The sequence below is a fragment of the Epinephelus moara genome, chromosome 22, assembly GCF_006386435.1.
Source record: "Epinephelus moara isolate mb chromosome 22, YSFRI_EMoa_1.0, whole genome shotgun sequence".
Lineage (NCBI taxonomy): Eukaryota > Metazoa > Chordata > Actinopteri > Perciformes > Serranidae > Epinephelus > Epinephelus moara.
Genome location: NC_065527.1, coordinates 41746999 through 41761322, shown reverse-complemented (window position 1 = coordinate 41761322; position 14324 = coordinate 41746999). Strand labels below are relative to the sequence as shown.

The window sequence follows — 14324 nt, the reverse complement described above, 5'->3', positions numbered from 1 at the left end:
AAAAAAACAAACATTTTGGTTGATTCAATCATTTAAATTTATTCATAAATGTATTTTTTAGTTTTATTCCATTGTGTTATTTCCACTTATTTCCCACTTGAAGATGAGAAGGTCAAAAAGAGATCCATCAGCGTACAGGTGTGGATTAGACTCTTTTGCTTCTGCTGATGAAAGTGACAGGACCAGAAGTGATGGTCTGGAAAAGCAGGGAAGCAGAGACAGAGATAAATCATGACTGTGTCACATTAAAATAACTCACTCATTTCCAGCTAACACTGAATCCCTAGTCTTTACCGCAGTTTCTAAAAGAAATAAAGCCACTGACCTCAATCATCTCGTCCCCTTGGATCTCCCGGACAGAGGTGAACTTTTCTGTCTCAGATATCAGCTTCCCGTTCTCCTCTCTGATCATGCACTGGCCAAGACCAATAACATTTCAAGTGATGAAAGTGGTTCTCAAACTTACTGTATACCATAATGCCCCTTTGCTAAGACAACTTTATGCCTCCTAATCAAACTAATTTTTTGCAACCAAGGATGGATTACTGTACAGACCTGACTAGCAAAGGCCCGGGGGACCAAAGTTTTAGGGCCCCCTGGCCTTTACCTGCAAACTGTCACTCAAATAAACATGTACTGACTGGTAGAGACTCAAAATGACCACACAGACATGCAAAGAAACTGCAAAGAGACACAAAATTCAAAATACCCACAAAAATCTTTTGCATATCTGTGCTCAGGGGCAACAAATTGATGAAAAATTAGGTTTTAGACACAAAAGACATAAATCTTTCCCCCTATATCAATGTAGACTCAAGAGCAAGATATGATTAGTCATATCTGAGATATGAGAGACATTTACACAAGAGCATCACCTGTTCTTCTTTTCTTTACTGCCAAAAATCCATCCATCTATCCTTTACATGTCATTGTGTCTGAATATATTTAGCCTCGAAATCATCAAAGGACAAGTGTTGTTTCTTTATGAATCCCATTTTTTTTTAACTTTACATGCATGAAGCAACACTGAGGCAGATATCTGCTACAACATGCTCTCTATTTAAAAATGCTCATGAACAGGACTGTAGCCTCACTGAAATTAACTGAAGCCTACATAAATTCCTGAATAAGTGCCTTCTTGGGGTTATATTTTGGCATCATCAGTTCATGTCTTCACTTCTATGCTCATATGCATGAAGGGTTTGGGGCTTGAATTACCTTAAACTTCCTGCCATCCACAGTAGTAATCTCAGACTCCTTTCCGATGGTGAATGAGTTAACATGGCTGCACATGGGAGTCTTCATTGTGCACGTGAAGTCTTGTCCATTCTGCTCAATCACCCACACCGGTTTGACTTCCTTTCGCATTTTGATAACCATTTCAGGTACACCTTGAATGCACATTTAGAGAAAAATAATGTATGCATACATAATCAAACAAATCCTTTATATTTTTAAGATATTCTTACCTACAACTTTTAAGAACTCATCAAGGTTCTCCTCTGAATAAATTTTCCAAGTGCCGCTGAAATCCATGCCTGCTGGTCGTGTTGGTTGCCTGAGGACATCTGATGTTCTTGTTGTCATAATCCCATCACACACACTGCTAGTTGGCATGTTGGGGACTTCAAATTCCCTGTTATTTGGACTGTAATTTCCAGTGAGAGTCAGGATGGGCTGAACATTAAGTAACATGTAAATGAAAAATGACTCCAGTGTGCATGTGAGGATGTCTCTCCTTCCAAAAATCCAACAAAATCACTGCATATTAACAGCAAATTTAGGCAATGACATATCTTTATTTCAGAAAGTACTTAAAGCTTTCCTTTATTTGACAGATATTTATGATTCATTTTCAAAATATAAAAACACTTCACCAGGCAAACAAACAGAAAGCAATACATTGTAAGGCAAATGTGCAGGCAGCAGAAGCTCAGGCAGTCCAGTACTGTGCAGATATGAAAAGGTGATTCAACTCTTGAACCTCTTGAAAGGAATAGGTCACACTCCAAATGACCATTTGCATATCAAATACTCATCCTGTGTTACGTTGAATTTGTGAGTAAATCTTTGTTTTTCTTGCATGGCTCTACGGTGAACAACAAATCCAAGAACAGAAAATTCTTGATGAATTGAAGTCATAGGCGTCCGCATTTAACAACAGCAAAACTATATAAAAACAAATGTTGATAAACTCACACAAGTTATGCAGTATAATCCAAGTCTCATTTATCTAGTGGTATGCTCAGTGCTTTCCAAACTGATGGCACTCTGACAGGGAACTGAACTGAAAGTGAAAGTGAAACTTTTCTCTTAAAGGCAGACTCCATTGAAAAAACAAGGAATTTTACCTTGCTGAACATGGGAGGTGCTGGTCTACCACTGCCACTGCCTTGTTTTAATCTTTACTGCTATTTTGTGTCTCTGGTGTTTTAAAAAGTGAATTCAGATTCACATAAGTCACACCATAACACAAATTAACTGATTGAGGCAGCGGTAGACCAGCAGCTCCCGTGTACAGCATGCTAACATTACTGTTTTTGTCAGTGAAGTCTGGCTTAGAAGAGAGCATATATAAGTTTCAATTTCAGTTCAGTTTCTCATTGGAAAGGTCTGTTTGGGATGTACTGAGCATACGACTGGATAAATAAAACTTGGATTATACTGCACGAGTTGTGTCAGATTTTGTAAACAGATGTTTTGATATAGTTTTGCTGTTGTTAAACACAGACGACTTCAATTCATCAAGAATTTTCTCAGTTTTGGGATTCTTTCTCTGGAGGCATGCAAGAAAAACAAAGTTTTCTTCACAAAGTCAATATAACACAGGGTGAGTAACTGATATACAAATGATCATTTGGGAAGTGAAGTATTCATTTCAAGCATGTTCAGTTACCAAGAACACAGATATGGAGAGCTTTGTTACAAAAAGCTGTTAAACTCGATTACTGCTGGAATGTTACTGACGCAATCAAAAACACAGTAGCATACAAAACAGTCACATTATAAACAGAGACCAATGGAGCACATTAATACTTATTTTCCTTTTGCAGAGAGCTTCTGTTAATACTGTGCCATGTTGTCGTCCCTGAGAAAACAGATCAGTCATGCAGAGAGGTTAAATACAAGCTTGTTCACAGACCCCGGTCAAACAATATTTGTTGTGGTTTATTCTTGACTTTTAAGTTATTTTAACATTCCTATATCACTAGATACGTGCTCTCTATTTCACCAGGACACCTTTAACATTAATTCTCTCTTGTATTTTCTAATACTGACTAGTATATAGCCCAATTTAAAGATATACTGTGCAGGATTTTTTCTAGAAAACAATGTATAGACTTATACAGAATTAATCATCCCTGTCAATCTCAATTCATGACTCAGTATAGGTGTGTGGCAGTGTATTTTTCTGCAGAAACTCCGCTGTATTTTCTTCTTATTCTCCATGTATGTGATGCTTATAGGTGTGTACTCCCACAGTGCTTAGGTGAGGTCAGAGCTTTGTACAAAGGTAGCGACCAGCTGCTAGACTGTAAGCAGCAGGCATCTAAGATACACAGCGCAGAAAGAATACCAATACAACAAGACAAAATGCTAAACAAGAGTGAATCTGGGAGTTAGCTTTTAGTAGGCATGGACCGTATCTTATTTTTGATACCTTCATACCCTCCTTAAATACGATATATGACGGTGTTGGCGTGCACTTAAAAAAAAGTCCTGTAACGTTAACCTCACCTCCTCCAGCTGCCTTTTCCAGCAGTTGAGACTGGAGACCTCTGGTGGCACCCGCTGCACACTACATACAGTGAGTGTAACAGAAAGAGGAGCGCCTGTACCTTTGGTGGTATCAAAGATGATACCGTGAGGATTTTTAAATACCCTGGTATTCTGTAATACTGTGATACCTCCCAAACCTAAGTTTTACTGTCTCTTTCACTGACAAACGTGTTTACAAACAGTGACAGTTCTGCATAGTTTACCTTTTTTTTTTTTAACAATTTCATGGCATTCCATTCAATAGTTGTTGAGAAATTTCACCCAAAACCCCCAACTTTCAACCTCATGGTGGCGCTGGAGGAGAAGTCAGAGAATGACCAAAGTTATTAGGATACATCCTCTGGTGACCATGAATGTCTGTAAAAAATGTAATGGAAATCCATCGCATAGTTGTTGTATGCTAGCAAACAATAAATATCCTTTGTTCTTTCAGTAACAGATTGTGTTGTTAATGTGCTAACAGGCTAACTAGCATCTTGAATCCATCCTGTTGGTCTTCGGATTTCCCTTTTTTAATAATGTTTACAGACTATCGCTGCCTGCTGCCATGGAGAGTTATTTCCTCTCACACAGACAATCGTTGGTCACTAGTTGGCAGTTGTGTCTAAGTGCAACTTTTTGGCCGAGACACATGTGAGGTGAGGTGAGGCGACGCAACAGTCAGCCCTCATCACCACTAGCTCTTTGATGTCTGTTTGCTGTGTCTGGGCCTATCAAGGCATGCTGCTAGCATTGCTAATAACAAACTTCACACATGGGGACATTGTTTCTAAATCACCTCAAATATTTCTTTGGTATTTTTGTGCAGCAATTTACTACTCTTCATTGCCGATGTATGTGCCAACCCTGATATACCTGCAACAATGGTAATATCCATAATATCAGACGAGATGATTTATCGGTCGCTCACTGCTTTATAGATTCTTTATACTGTGCTTTGAGGTGGTAAACTTCACCCATCTGGTGCTTCAAGCTTGCTAAAACAAGTGCTTTTTTGTACAATTCAACGCAAGTTTGCTTGTTAAGACACTAAATGCTGACACTCGGCTCACTTCAGGCTGTAATAAAATCCTGAAATAGAAAATGTCCAGTGGTGCATGCTTTGGAAACATGTTACATGCTGAAAATACTTGTGAACTTGTGGAAAAAGGCATATTCTCATATCACAAAAACAGGACATGGAAAATACTTAATACTTAATAAATATAAAGCTTTGCTACAACTCCCATTCACTCTGGGAACTCCACTCGTTGAATGCAACACATGAAACAAGGAGATCATGGAGAGGTGAATTCATCCTGTTAATATGTGCTTCATCATGAGAGGTCCTCCTCCTTGTTTGGACCGGGGTCACTAAAGCAGCGTGATAGTTTCTGTTGCTCTTCCTGCTCGTCCGGCACATTGGCTCTCTGTTCGCTGCTCTGATTGGGCCTCTGGGGGGATTCGTTCACCAGGCTGACGTCGTCAGGAGGGTTTGGATCTGTCTGAGCTGTCTGGCCTCTGGAGCTCTCGCTATCATCATAGGTGTAAACCTGGTGTTCTGGTGAAAACAGATACAGAGCAGTGACATATTAGTGATAAACATTGTCTACCAGCAGCAGTTTGGGCTTTAGTGAGGGTTGTTTTTGGGGATGTTTGGTTGCTTGTGCTTCTTACAGCTTTTACCACATTTACTCAAGTACTGTACTTCAGAACAATTTTGAGGTACTTGTACTTTACTGGAGTATTTCCGTTTTATGCTACTTTATACTTCTACTACTAACTAGACAACTGTTTCATCTGAGATTAAGCTGGAGATGACAGTCTCATGCTGCTACACAGTATGACTGTAATGCCACTTTGGCGGCCTCGCACTGTAGACCGCTTTAGCTTTCCATCAGTAGTAATTGTCACTAACATCATTTAGACATTTACCACACTGACAGTTATTATTAACATATCTTATGTGACTCAGATCTCTGTGAAAAAGCCTCGGTTAACCCGCTACACAACAACTCTCCAGCATTTCCTGTTTCTCTCCTGATGTGACAGCACGTTTCTGTCTCCCAAAAGGGGGATCGACTTGGTGCTGTAGCGATGCAAGTCTGGTCTACAGTTACCCTGTGCAGCCCTACATTTTATAATTGTAATACAGGGAAAGCATTTTTGTAATGTTAAACATGTTTTGGAAAATTACTCTTTGTTGTGGCTATTGTTTAAAATAAGTTCATAAAAATCTCAAAACACTCTGTTAATGCCTAACCATTTCCAGGACCTAAAAACAGTTTTTGTAATTTCATATCGTGGGAACCCAGCCATGACTATGACTTCTTTTCTTTTTGATTCCTTCCTGTTCACACACAACATCCTGTTTTTACCCAGGAGACATGTCCAATTAAAGAAAAAAAAATGCTCTTTAAATATTGCTTCACTGTGACTCTACAGAAATGTAAAAGTCCCATTTCCTCATGTTCACCTTTTATCATACCATAAGATAAACTCTGACCTGGTTCAAAGCAGACTTTTTTCACTGGCGGTGTTTCCTGGCGGTTTGCAGGAACTGTGAGGTAGTGACTCATCTGTGAATGAGACAAAAACATTTGTTAAGACTGACTTCATTTCAAAGCTTAATACCAACCAATAATCAGAATCTTGAAATGTGAGATATCAATGTGTTATTTAGACTTAATTGTCATTTAGCTTCACTTAATTTACTCATACTGAATCATAGAACAAACAAAACATTTGGGTGTCATTCAGTTAATCAAAACCATTTAACCACAGAGTGAATGGGATTAACAAAGAGTCATCTTGCAATGACGGCTCATTAAAAGCAACCAGGAAGAAGATTCATAGAATGAACAAGTCTCAGCACAGAGAACTACATCTCTAAATAAGGTTACATAGCAGATTTTAGAAATCTTGTATTCCCACACCTCTAACATTCACAGACAGAATGACAGCGGCTGTTAGACTCACCCTCCTCTCCATCTCCACTCGCTGCTTCCTGAACCGAACTTCACTCACATTGTCCTCAAACGGGTCGATCATCAGGTCGTGACGGCTGTACGAACGCAGCTGAGGAGGAAAAACATCAATCGATCGTCAGAAACACATTTATTTACTTTTTCATTTATTATTATTATCATCCACTGACATCATTTCCTACCCTCTGTCTGGTCTTCTGCAGGTTGGCTCGCAGGATCTTTCTGATCTCTTGCTCACGACTTTTTGAGATGGTCGGCATTGCCCGTCGTCTGGCTGGACCTCTTGGTTGCATGTTCCTGTGAAGACACACATCACTTATCAGTACTACTTAAAACAATTAAATTTCAATTCAATTCAATTTTATTTATAAAGCCCAATATCACAAATCACAATTTGCCTCAGAGGGCTTTACAGCATACGACATCCCTCTGTCCTTAGGACCCTCGCAGCGGATAAGGAAAAACTCCCCAAAAAATCCTTTAACAGGGGGGAAAAATTGATAGAAACCTCAGGAAGAGCAACTGAGGAGGGATCCCTCTTCCAGGACGGACAGACATGCAATAGATGTCGTACAGAACAGATCAACATAATAAATTTACAGCAATCCGTATGACAAAATGAGACATAAAGAGAGACAGAGCCAGAGAGAGATGCAGGGCAGACAGTAATGACAATAGCTACAATAACATTAATTAATAATTATTCATTCATTCATTGTTAATAAACAACAAACTTCTATAACAAATGTCCTGGTTAATCAGGTCTGTCAACACTTTTCATTAGGGCCAATTCTTTGGTGGAAAGTTACCAACATGACACTTCTAGTACTCGATCTCAGGACTGTGTGACAAACATCACTGGCCATCTTATGACTGATACTTACTGCATGGAGACGGACGATATAAGTGAGGGCAGCTTGGCAGTGCTCCCGCTCTCCACCAGCATCATGGCCTGTTTCATCTCCATCTTGTTGTAGAAGGAGATGAGCTGAGGCTCGGTGGAGCGCTCGCCTGCAATCAGCCACTTCTTCACATAGGCTTTATTAAAGCGGTTCAGCCTGATCACAACAAAGAAAGTATCATGTACAACTATTATTAATTTATTTGCACAATATATAATATTATTAGGTATCCTCATAACCTGATTCATCATATAAAGCTTGCAAATGGACACGAGTAGCATCCCTGGGGGTTTAAAACCAAAATCTTGAAGCCATTGAAAGGCGGTTTCTTTGTAACTTTCTTCATAAGAACATTTCTGTCCTTACACCTTCATTAGGTAAAATTCAGCAGGTAAACCTTGTTAACTGATGAGGGTCTGAGGACCAAATATTGTGCATTCAAATAAAGTTTATTGCAAGTACTACAACAGTGTGCAGGATTCTTTTTTCTTAACCTATGACAATTTCCCCCCGACACACCTAAACAGAAGTTATTGAAGGTGTGCATAAGCCTCCACATCCTAATGTTTAGCTCATAAAAGACAGTACCGGGAAGGAGTCAGAGGAAATGTTAGGACAAATCTTACTTGTCTTTCCAGTGATGATGCCCATAATGACCACAGATGTCTTCAATCCCTGTGAGGAGATGATCCAGAAACTGAAGACACAATGAGTTTTTATATACTGTTATTTCCACATCTTCATATCTTAAGAGGTAAGTTTGGTATTTTCAACCTGAACCTTGTTTTCCCATGTATTTGTGTCTAAGTGACTAATGGGAAAAGCATTTTCTAAAATTCAGTATTGAGAGAGAGAGAGCTGTAGCTGGTAGCGCTGAAACAGCTGCAATGTAACCATTCGGGGCATGTTTGCACCATTAATTTACGTCCACTAAAAGTACTTGTTTTTGCCACTGACAGGCTCAGATTGTTACTTTAAGTGTCCAACAACATTATGAGAAGGATCCCTTCAGAGATAGACCACTTTGTTTAAGAGTAAGATCCTTTTGTTTGACCAGAGACAGCCGCAAAATCACTATTGCCAAATCCAACAGCCTACATTCAAATAAACAGTAATTTTAGCCTGCATAGATTCATCATATTTTCAGATCTAACTGGATGAATTACGAGTCTATCTTGCTCAAGGATGCTTTGACATGCAGACTGGAGGAGCCAGGGATCGAACCGCTGATCTTTCTATTTATGAACAACGCGCTCTACCTCTGAGCCACAGCAGCCCAAAAAATTTCAAAAATTGTTGTTCTCACTAGTCACTTAGACACAAAACAAAAAGAAAATAGGGTCCAGGTTAAAAAATACTTAAGTTACCCTTTAATGATGACAGTTTGATCTTTTAAGTCTTGTGCTGTTTCTCTGTTATTTTTATTGTATTTCATAACAACTTAAGTAAAATTGTGAAATAAATAATCATTAATCTCACCTGTGTGTGAATCTCCTCATTAATTGATCCTTTGCTCTCTTTCTTCCTCTTCACAGCCAGAAGCTCCACCAGAGGCCTGATTGTCATCCCCTGAACACAGAAACAGGACGTGAGGTCATGTGGATACTGACAACACAATAACAAACAAGTTTATTGACAAATAACTTTGTTTTTATAAGCAAAGCTTAAAAAAGAAGTTTGCAATTCTAGTTAGTCGCCAACAAGATGTCAGTAAAGGATGCTGGTTATTTATAGAGAGGACCAAACCTGAATTATTATTAGTATTTTCTTTTAAATAATGTTTTTTTTGACTAAATAACCTAAAATAAAACACAGAAATGTAAATGCTGAACAAACCTGCACAAAGACAGTGAAAAAGATGACTGTGATGATGGCGGTGAGGAACATGTGCTTCATCTCACTATTGGTCAGCAGGAAGCCCAGTGAGAAGGCGATGGCCCCTCGTAGGCCACCATAGGCCACAATGAACTGGTCTTTTTTGGTCAGCTTCACAATACGGAATTTATTGATGATGAATGTGAGGCCAATGACTCCTGAAAAACACACAGAAAACAACACAATACAGTTTATACACAAGAGATAGAAGAAAAGGAAAGGAAGGAAGCATTATTACAGTAATACACTTCATTTAGAAAAATGCAGGAATTTATTTTAAAAAAACAACAACAAAAACACATGATGTTAGTTATCCAGACAGAAGCCACTATCTGACCACATTCTGTTTACTGACCCAGCACTCTGGACACCAGACAGAGGACCACGGTGACAATGACAAAGGTCCAGTTCCAGGCATGAGGACCGGCCACCGTGGAAACACCGAGGAAGATAAAGATGAGCGTCTCGCTCACGCTGCTCCACATCTTTAGGAAATATTTAATGGTGGTGTACGACTTGTGGGAGATGTTGGCCTCCACGTATGGACGCATCATCACGCCACATGCTATCAACCTGTTGGGGAAAGGAAGGAAAGAAGGAGAGAATTACATGAGCAACTCTGAGTGATGTTTGACAGTTTCAAAAATGTTTAAAGATGTAAGAAACAGTATTTCTACACAAAGGACAACTGTTCAAAACCAAATCATAACGTGTGGCTGAAATACAGAGGTCTGACACATTCCCTACTGACTGACGCTGTAAATGATTTTTTAGCTTTGGCTATCTTTCCAGAGAGATCACTTCTCCATCTACAGAAGCTGATAAAGCAAAATATTAATATAAAGACATATGACATGTTATGAAATGCACTGCATTCCTTTTTTATTACTGAGGGTTAGACAAGAAGATCTACTGCTCATGTTTTTACACTAAATATGAAGCTAGCAGTTAGCTTAGATTAGCATAAAGACTGGAAACAGGGAGAAACAGCTGGCCTGGCTCTGTCCAAAGGTTACAAAATCCACCTGCGGGCACCACTAAAGCTAACGAATGAACATGGTATGTATTTTTTATCCATACAAAAACTGAAATTAAAAAACCAAAGTCATGGAACGTGAGGGTTGCGTGTCAGACTACTTCTTAATGTTTTGTCGACACAGCAAGGTTTCCAGACCAAATACAGATATGCTGAGTGATATAAAGAACATTAAATTTAACACTTGAATAGCTTAGTATCAATTTTCTCATCTCACTCAGTGAATAAGTATACTTCCCAAAATGTCAAACTATTCCTTTTTTTACCCTCTAACATCGAGGCCTTAACCAGGGTTGAACCAGTGCTGATTTTGTGTTTGAGAGGGTTAACCTGCGTTGAGCGGCTCAGTTTTAAGACCCAGGCCAAGAGGTGGGTCTGACAAGGGTCAATTTCAATGTCCATGACACATCACCAGGGTTGCTAACAACCGGGTCGGGAACAATTATGTCAGTGGTTGCAAATGGGGCGCACAGTTGTGATGCAATCATTACAGGTCGCTGCAAACAAATGGTGAGATGGCAGCAGGAATTTTTTCAGATACAGCTATGTTTTGAACATGACGATGTGGCAAAACTTCGAGGTGTACGAGCTCCTGACCTTCCATGGTGAGGAGGAAATTAAGCGACAGGTGACTGGGATGATGAGGGACAACATAGTGTATCAAAACATAACAAGAAGGCTGAATGAGAAAGGCAAATGCTCTACACAGAAACATGTCACAAACAAATTGACAGCACTGAAAAGGCAGTAAAACTGACGTAATCATAATATTACATGCCAAACCAGTTAAGCTAACTGTGATGTGCCAATAAACTGCACAATGAGGAATTCAAGTACAAACACTTGTTGTGAATATGTCAAACCTGCCGCCAATTTTCAGCACGTGAGGTAATTGGTGTGAAACAGGTATCAGAGAAAAACAAGGACTGACTTGTTTATACATTTTCCACTGAAGACAAACAACAAACCCATGAAGTCTGGATCACTTACGACATGATGCCCGACAGGTGGAAGACCTCTGCGGAGAGGTAAGCCATGTAGCTGTAGAGGAAAACAAACAGTGGCTCGATGACTCGGGTGTGCGAGGTGAAGCGGGAGGTAAAGGCACCCAGAAGGCCGTAGAAGGCTCCCACCATCACGCCTCCCAGTGAAACCACAAAGAAACAGACAACACCGAGGACGGCGTCGGTCACGGTCACAGTTCCAGCGTGAGAGAACTCCTCGAAAAGGTGATACAGAACCTGCACAGACAGAAAAACATTTACTGAGAGTTTATTGTGTTTTACGAAAAATCAACTGTCATAATGGCTTTCAACCCTGCATGTGTTATCTCAGTGAGAAAAGTCATTCCTACCTTCTTTTATTACTTAGATCGTTACCTCCTCACTTTCTCCTTTTATCCCTTCCTTCTTCACTTCCTCCCTTCTTTCATATCTTTCCTCTTTTCTTATTTCCCCTCTTCTTTCCACCCTTCCTCACTTCTTTCTTTCCTTGCCCACTCCCATCCTTCTTTTATCCCTTCCTCACTTGTTTTTCATTCTTTCCGTCTTTACTTCCCCCCTTTTCATAATGTTCTGCTTTACTTATTTTCTCACCTTTACCTTTACACCTTTAATTTCTACCTTCCTCCCTCACTTCTCTCTTTCCTTCTTCAGTTCCTCCCTTCTTTTATATTTCCTGCTTTCCTTATTTCCCCACTTCCTTCTTTCTTTCCCTCCATGCACACTTCTTTGTTCTTCTTTAAGTCCTCTCTTCTTCACACCCTCCCTTCTTTCCCTCCTTCCTCACTTCTTTCTTTCCTTCTTGACTTCCTTCTTTTAGTCCTTCCTTCCTACTTCCTCCATTCTTTCATATCTTTCTGTTTCCCCTTATTCCTTCCCTTTACTTCCTTCTTCACTTCCTCCCTTCCTTCCTCCCATCTTTACTTTCTTCCTTTTCCTTTGCTTCTTCCCTCCTTTTCCTTCTTTCTTTCTTTTCAATTATTTTGATTGGCGTTGGCCTGCTTGTGGGTGGCATCATCAAAGCCATCGGAGAGGAAGCCCCCGTTCTTGACACTAAGCTCTTCTTCCTCTACTTGCTGCCTCCCATCATCCTCGATGCTGGCTACTTCCTGCCCATGCGGCCCTTCACAGAGAACATGGGCACCATCCTGGTGTTCGCAGTGGTGGGGACTCTGTGGAACGCCTTCTTCATTGGCGGCATGATATACGGCGTATGTCGGATTGAGGGAAACCAGCTGGCCAGCGTGGACCTGCTGTCCTGCCTGCTGTTTGGCTCCATCGTCTCAGCTGTAGACCCTGTGGCCGTCCTGGCTGTGTTCGAGGAGATCCACATCAACGAGCTGCTGCACATCCTCGTGTTCGGGGAATCGCTGCTTAACGACGCCGTCACTGTGGTGAGTAAAGAGGTGGCTGTACTTTCTCTGAGTATTTCCACCTTATGCCACTTTTTCACTTCCACTTCATACCATTTCAGAGACAAACATTGTACTTTTTTACTCCCCTGCACTCATCTGACAGCTGGAGGTGCTGGTTATGTTTTAAATTGAGAGTCTACATTACAAACTCATTTTATAAAATACAAAAAACAGTTTGTATTCAGTGTCTAATCAGATCAGTGATTAAATTATGGCATCAGCCCCTTGAACAGGCAATCACTGTTAATATAGAACAAACTGTAATCAGTTTTATATTAATTCACGTCTGTGCTTTCTCTTCCAGAGATTAAATGCCTCTGCCAGTAAGACTGTCTGAAGCAAGATGTTGCTGTGAAAATACGTCCATATAAATATATGATTTTCAAATACAGAAAATGTTTAAGTGAATTATTTATCCATATTTATGTGTGACTCTGAAACACTGTAGGAAAGGAATATAGAAAGGTAGGTGGCCTTTACTAGATGAAATATACAGGCTGTAATAATATCATGAACGTTATTTGAAATAAAATAACATGATGATGGGAGGCAGCAAGTAGAGGAAGAAGAGCTTAGTGTCAAGAACGGGGGCTTCCTCTCCGATAGTAGAGGAAGAAGAGCTTAGTGTCAAGAACGGGGGCTTCCTCTCCGATGGCTTTGATGATGCCACCCACAAGCAGGCCAACGCCAATCTGGCTTTGATGATGCCACCCACAAGCAGGCCAACGCCAATCAGCAGACAGCTCTCTGGGACAACGTGTGACACTCTGGGAATAATGTGAAAACCTGCACAGAGAGAGAAAGATGTAATCGTTTTGCTCATTAAAGGCTAACACCAACTTAATTAAGAATTCCAATATGCTATTTAAATTGCCTGAGAGTTCAGTCAATAATTGTGAGCATAATCTACCTTCTCTTAGAAACCAGAGCAATAAGTGTCAAACTTGTGATGTCATCAAGTATAAAGTCTGGAGCTGCTTATACCCAAATGAGCTTTATCCTGCTGTAGTGTTCTCAGCTGTCAATCAATCAATCAATTTTATTTATAAAGCACATTATCACAAATCACAATTTGCCTCACAGGGCTTTACAGCATATGACATCCATCTGTCCTGTGGACGCTCACAGCGGATTAGGAAAAACTCCCCCCAAAAAACCCTTTAACAGGGGGAAAAAACGGTAGAAACCTCAGAAAGAGCAACTGAGGAGGGATCCCTCTTCCAGGACGGACAGACGTGCAATAGATGTCGTACAGAACAGATCAACATAATAAATTAACAGTAATCCGTATGACACAATGAGACAAAAAGAGAGAGAGAGCGAGAGAGAGAGAGAGAGAGAGAGAGACA

The 14324-nt window shown here is 40.1% G+C and overlaps 2 protein-coding genes across 2 annotated transcripts in view; both read right to left on the bottom strand.

Annotated features, from left to right (window-relative positions):
* Positions 1-27: 27 nt before the first annotated feature.
* LOC126383854 (fatty acid-binding protein, liver-like) lies at positions 28-1617 on the bottom strand. The gene is made up of 4 exons (XM_050034577.1): positions 1470-1617; positions 1219-1391; positions 326-415; positions 28-196 (listed from the first exon to the last, which is right to left on the bottom strand). Exons 1-4 carry the CDS (start codon positions 1615-1617, stop codon positions 146-148), a joined length of 462 nt encoding a protein of 153 aa, XP_049890534.1. The 3' UTR covers positions 28-145.
* Positions 1618-1772: 155 nt separating this feature from the next.
* Positions 1773-14324, bottom strand: part of LOC126383566 (Na(+)/H(+) exchanger beta-like) — a 24509-nt gene continuing 11957 nt past the window's right edge. Inside the window, exons 2-14 of the mRNA XM_050034079.1 lie at positions 13670-13761; positions 13495-13579; positions 12667-12871; positions 11550-11852; positions 9879-10096; positions 9485-9681; positions 9128-9217; positions 8275-8345; positions 7631-7804; positions 6929-7043; positions 6739-6837; positions 6266-6338; positions 1773-5320 (exon numbers count right to left, since the gene is read on the bottom strand). Coding sequence (XP_049890036.1) covers positions 5097-5320; positions 6266-6338; positions 6739-6837; positions 6929-7043; positions 7631-7804; positions 8275-8345; positions 9128-9217; positions 9485-9681; positions 9879-10096; positions 11550-11852; positions 12667-12871; positions 13495-13579; positions 13670-13761 — 1946 coding nt within the window. The 3' untranslated portion in view covers positions 1773-5096. The remainder of the gene's footprint in view (positions 5321-6265; positions 6339-6738; positions 6838-6928; positions 7044-7630; positions 7805-8274; positions 8346-9127; positions 9218-9484; positions 9682-9878; positions 10097-11549; positions 11853-12666; positions 12872-13494; positions 13580-13669; positions 13762-14324) is intronic.

Excerpts from the sequence above, each read along its gene's own strand:
- LOC126383854 (XM_050034577.1), bottom strand. The coding sequence starts at position 1,617 with ATGCCAACTAGCAGTGTGTGTGATGGGATTATGACAACAAGAACATCA. Across the intron at positions 1,392-1,469 it reads TGAGTTCTTAAAAGTTGTAG|GTGTACCTGAAATGGTTATC; the intron begins GTAAGAATATCT and ends TGTGCATTCAAG. Across the intron at positions 197-325 it reads AAGGGGACGAGATGATTGAG|ACCATCACTTCTGGTCCTGT; the intron begins GTCAGTGGCTTT and ends CTGCTTTTCCAG.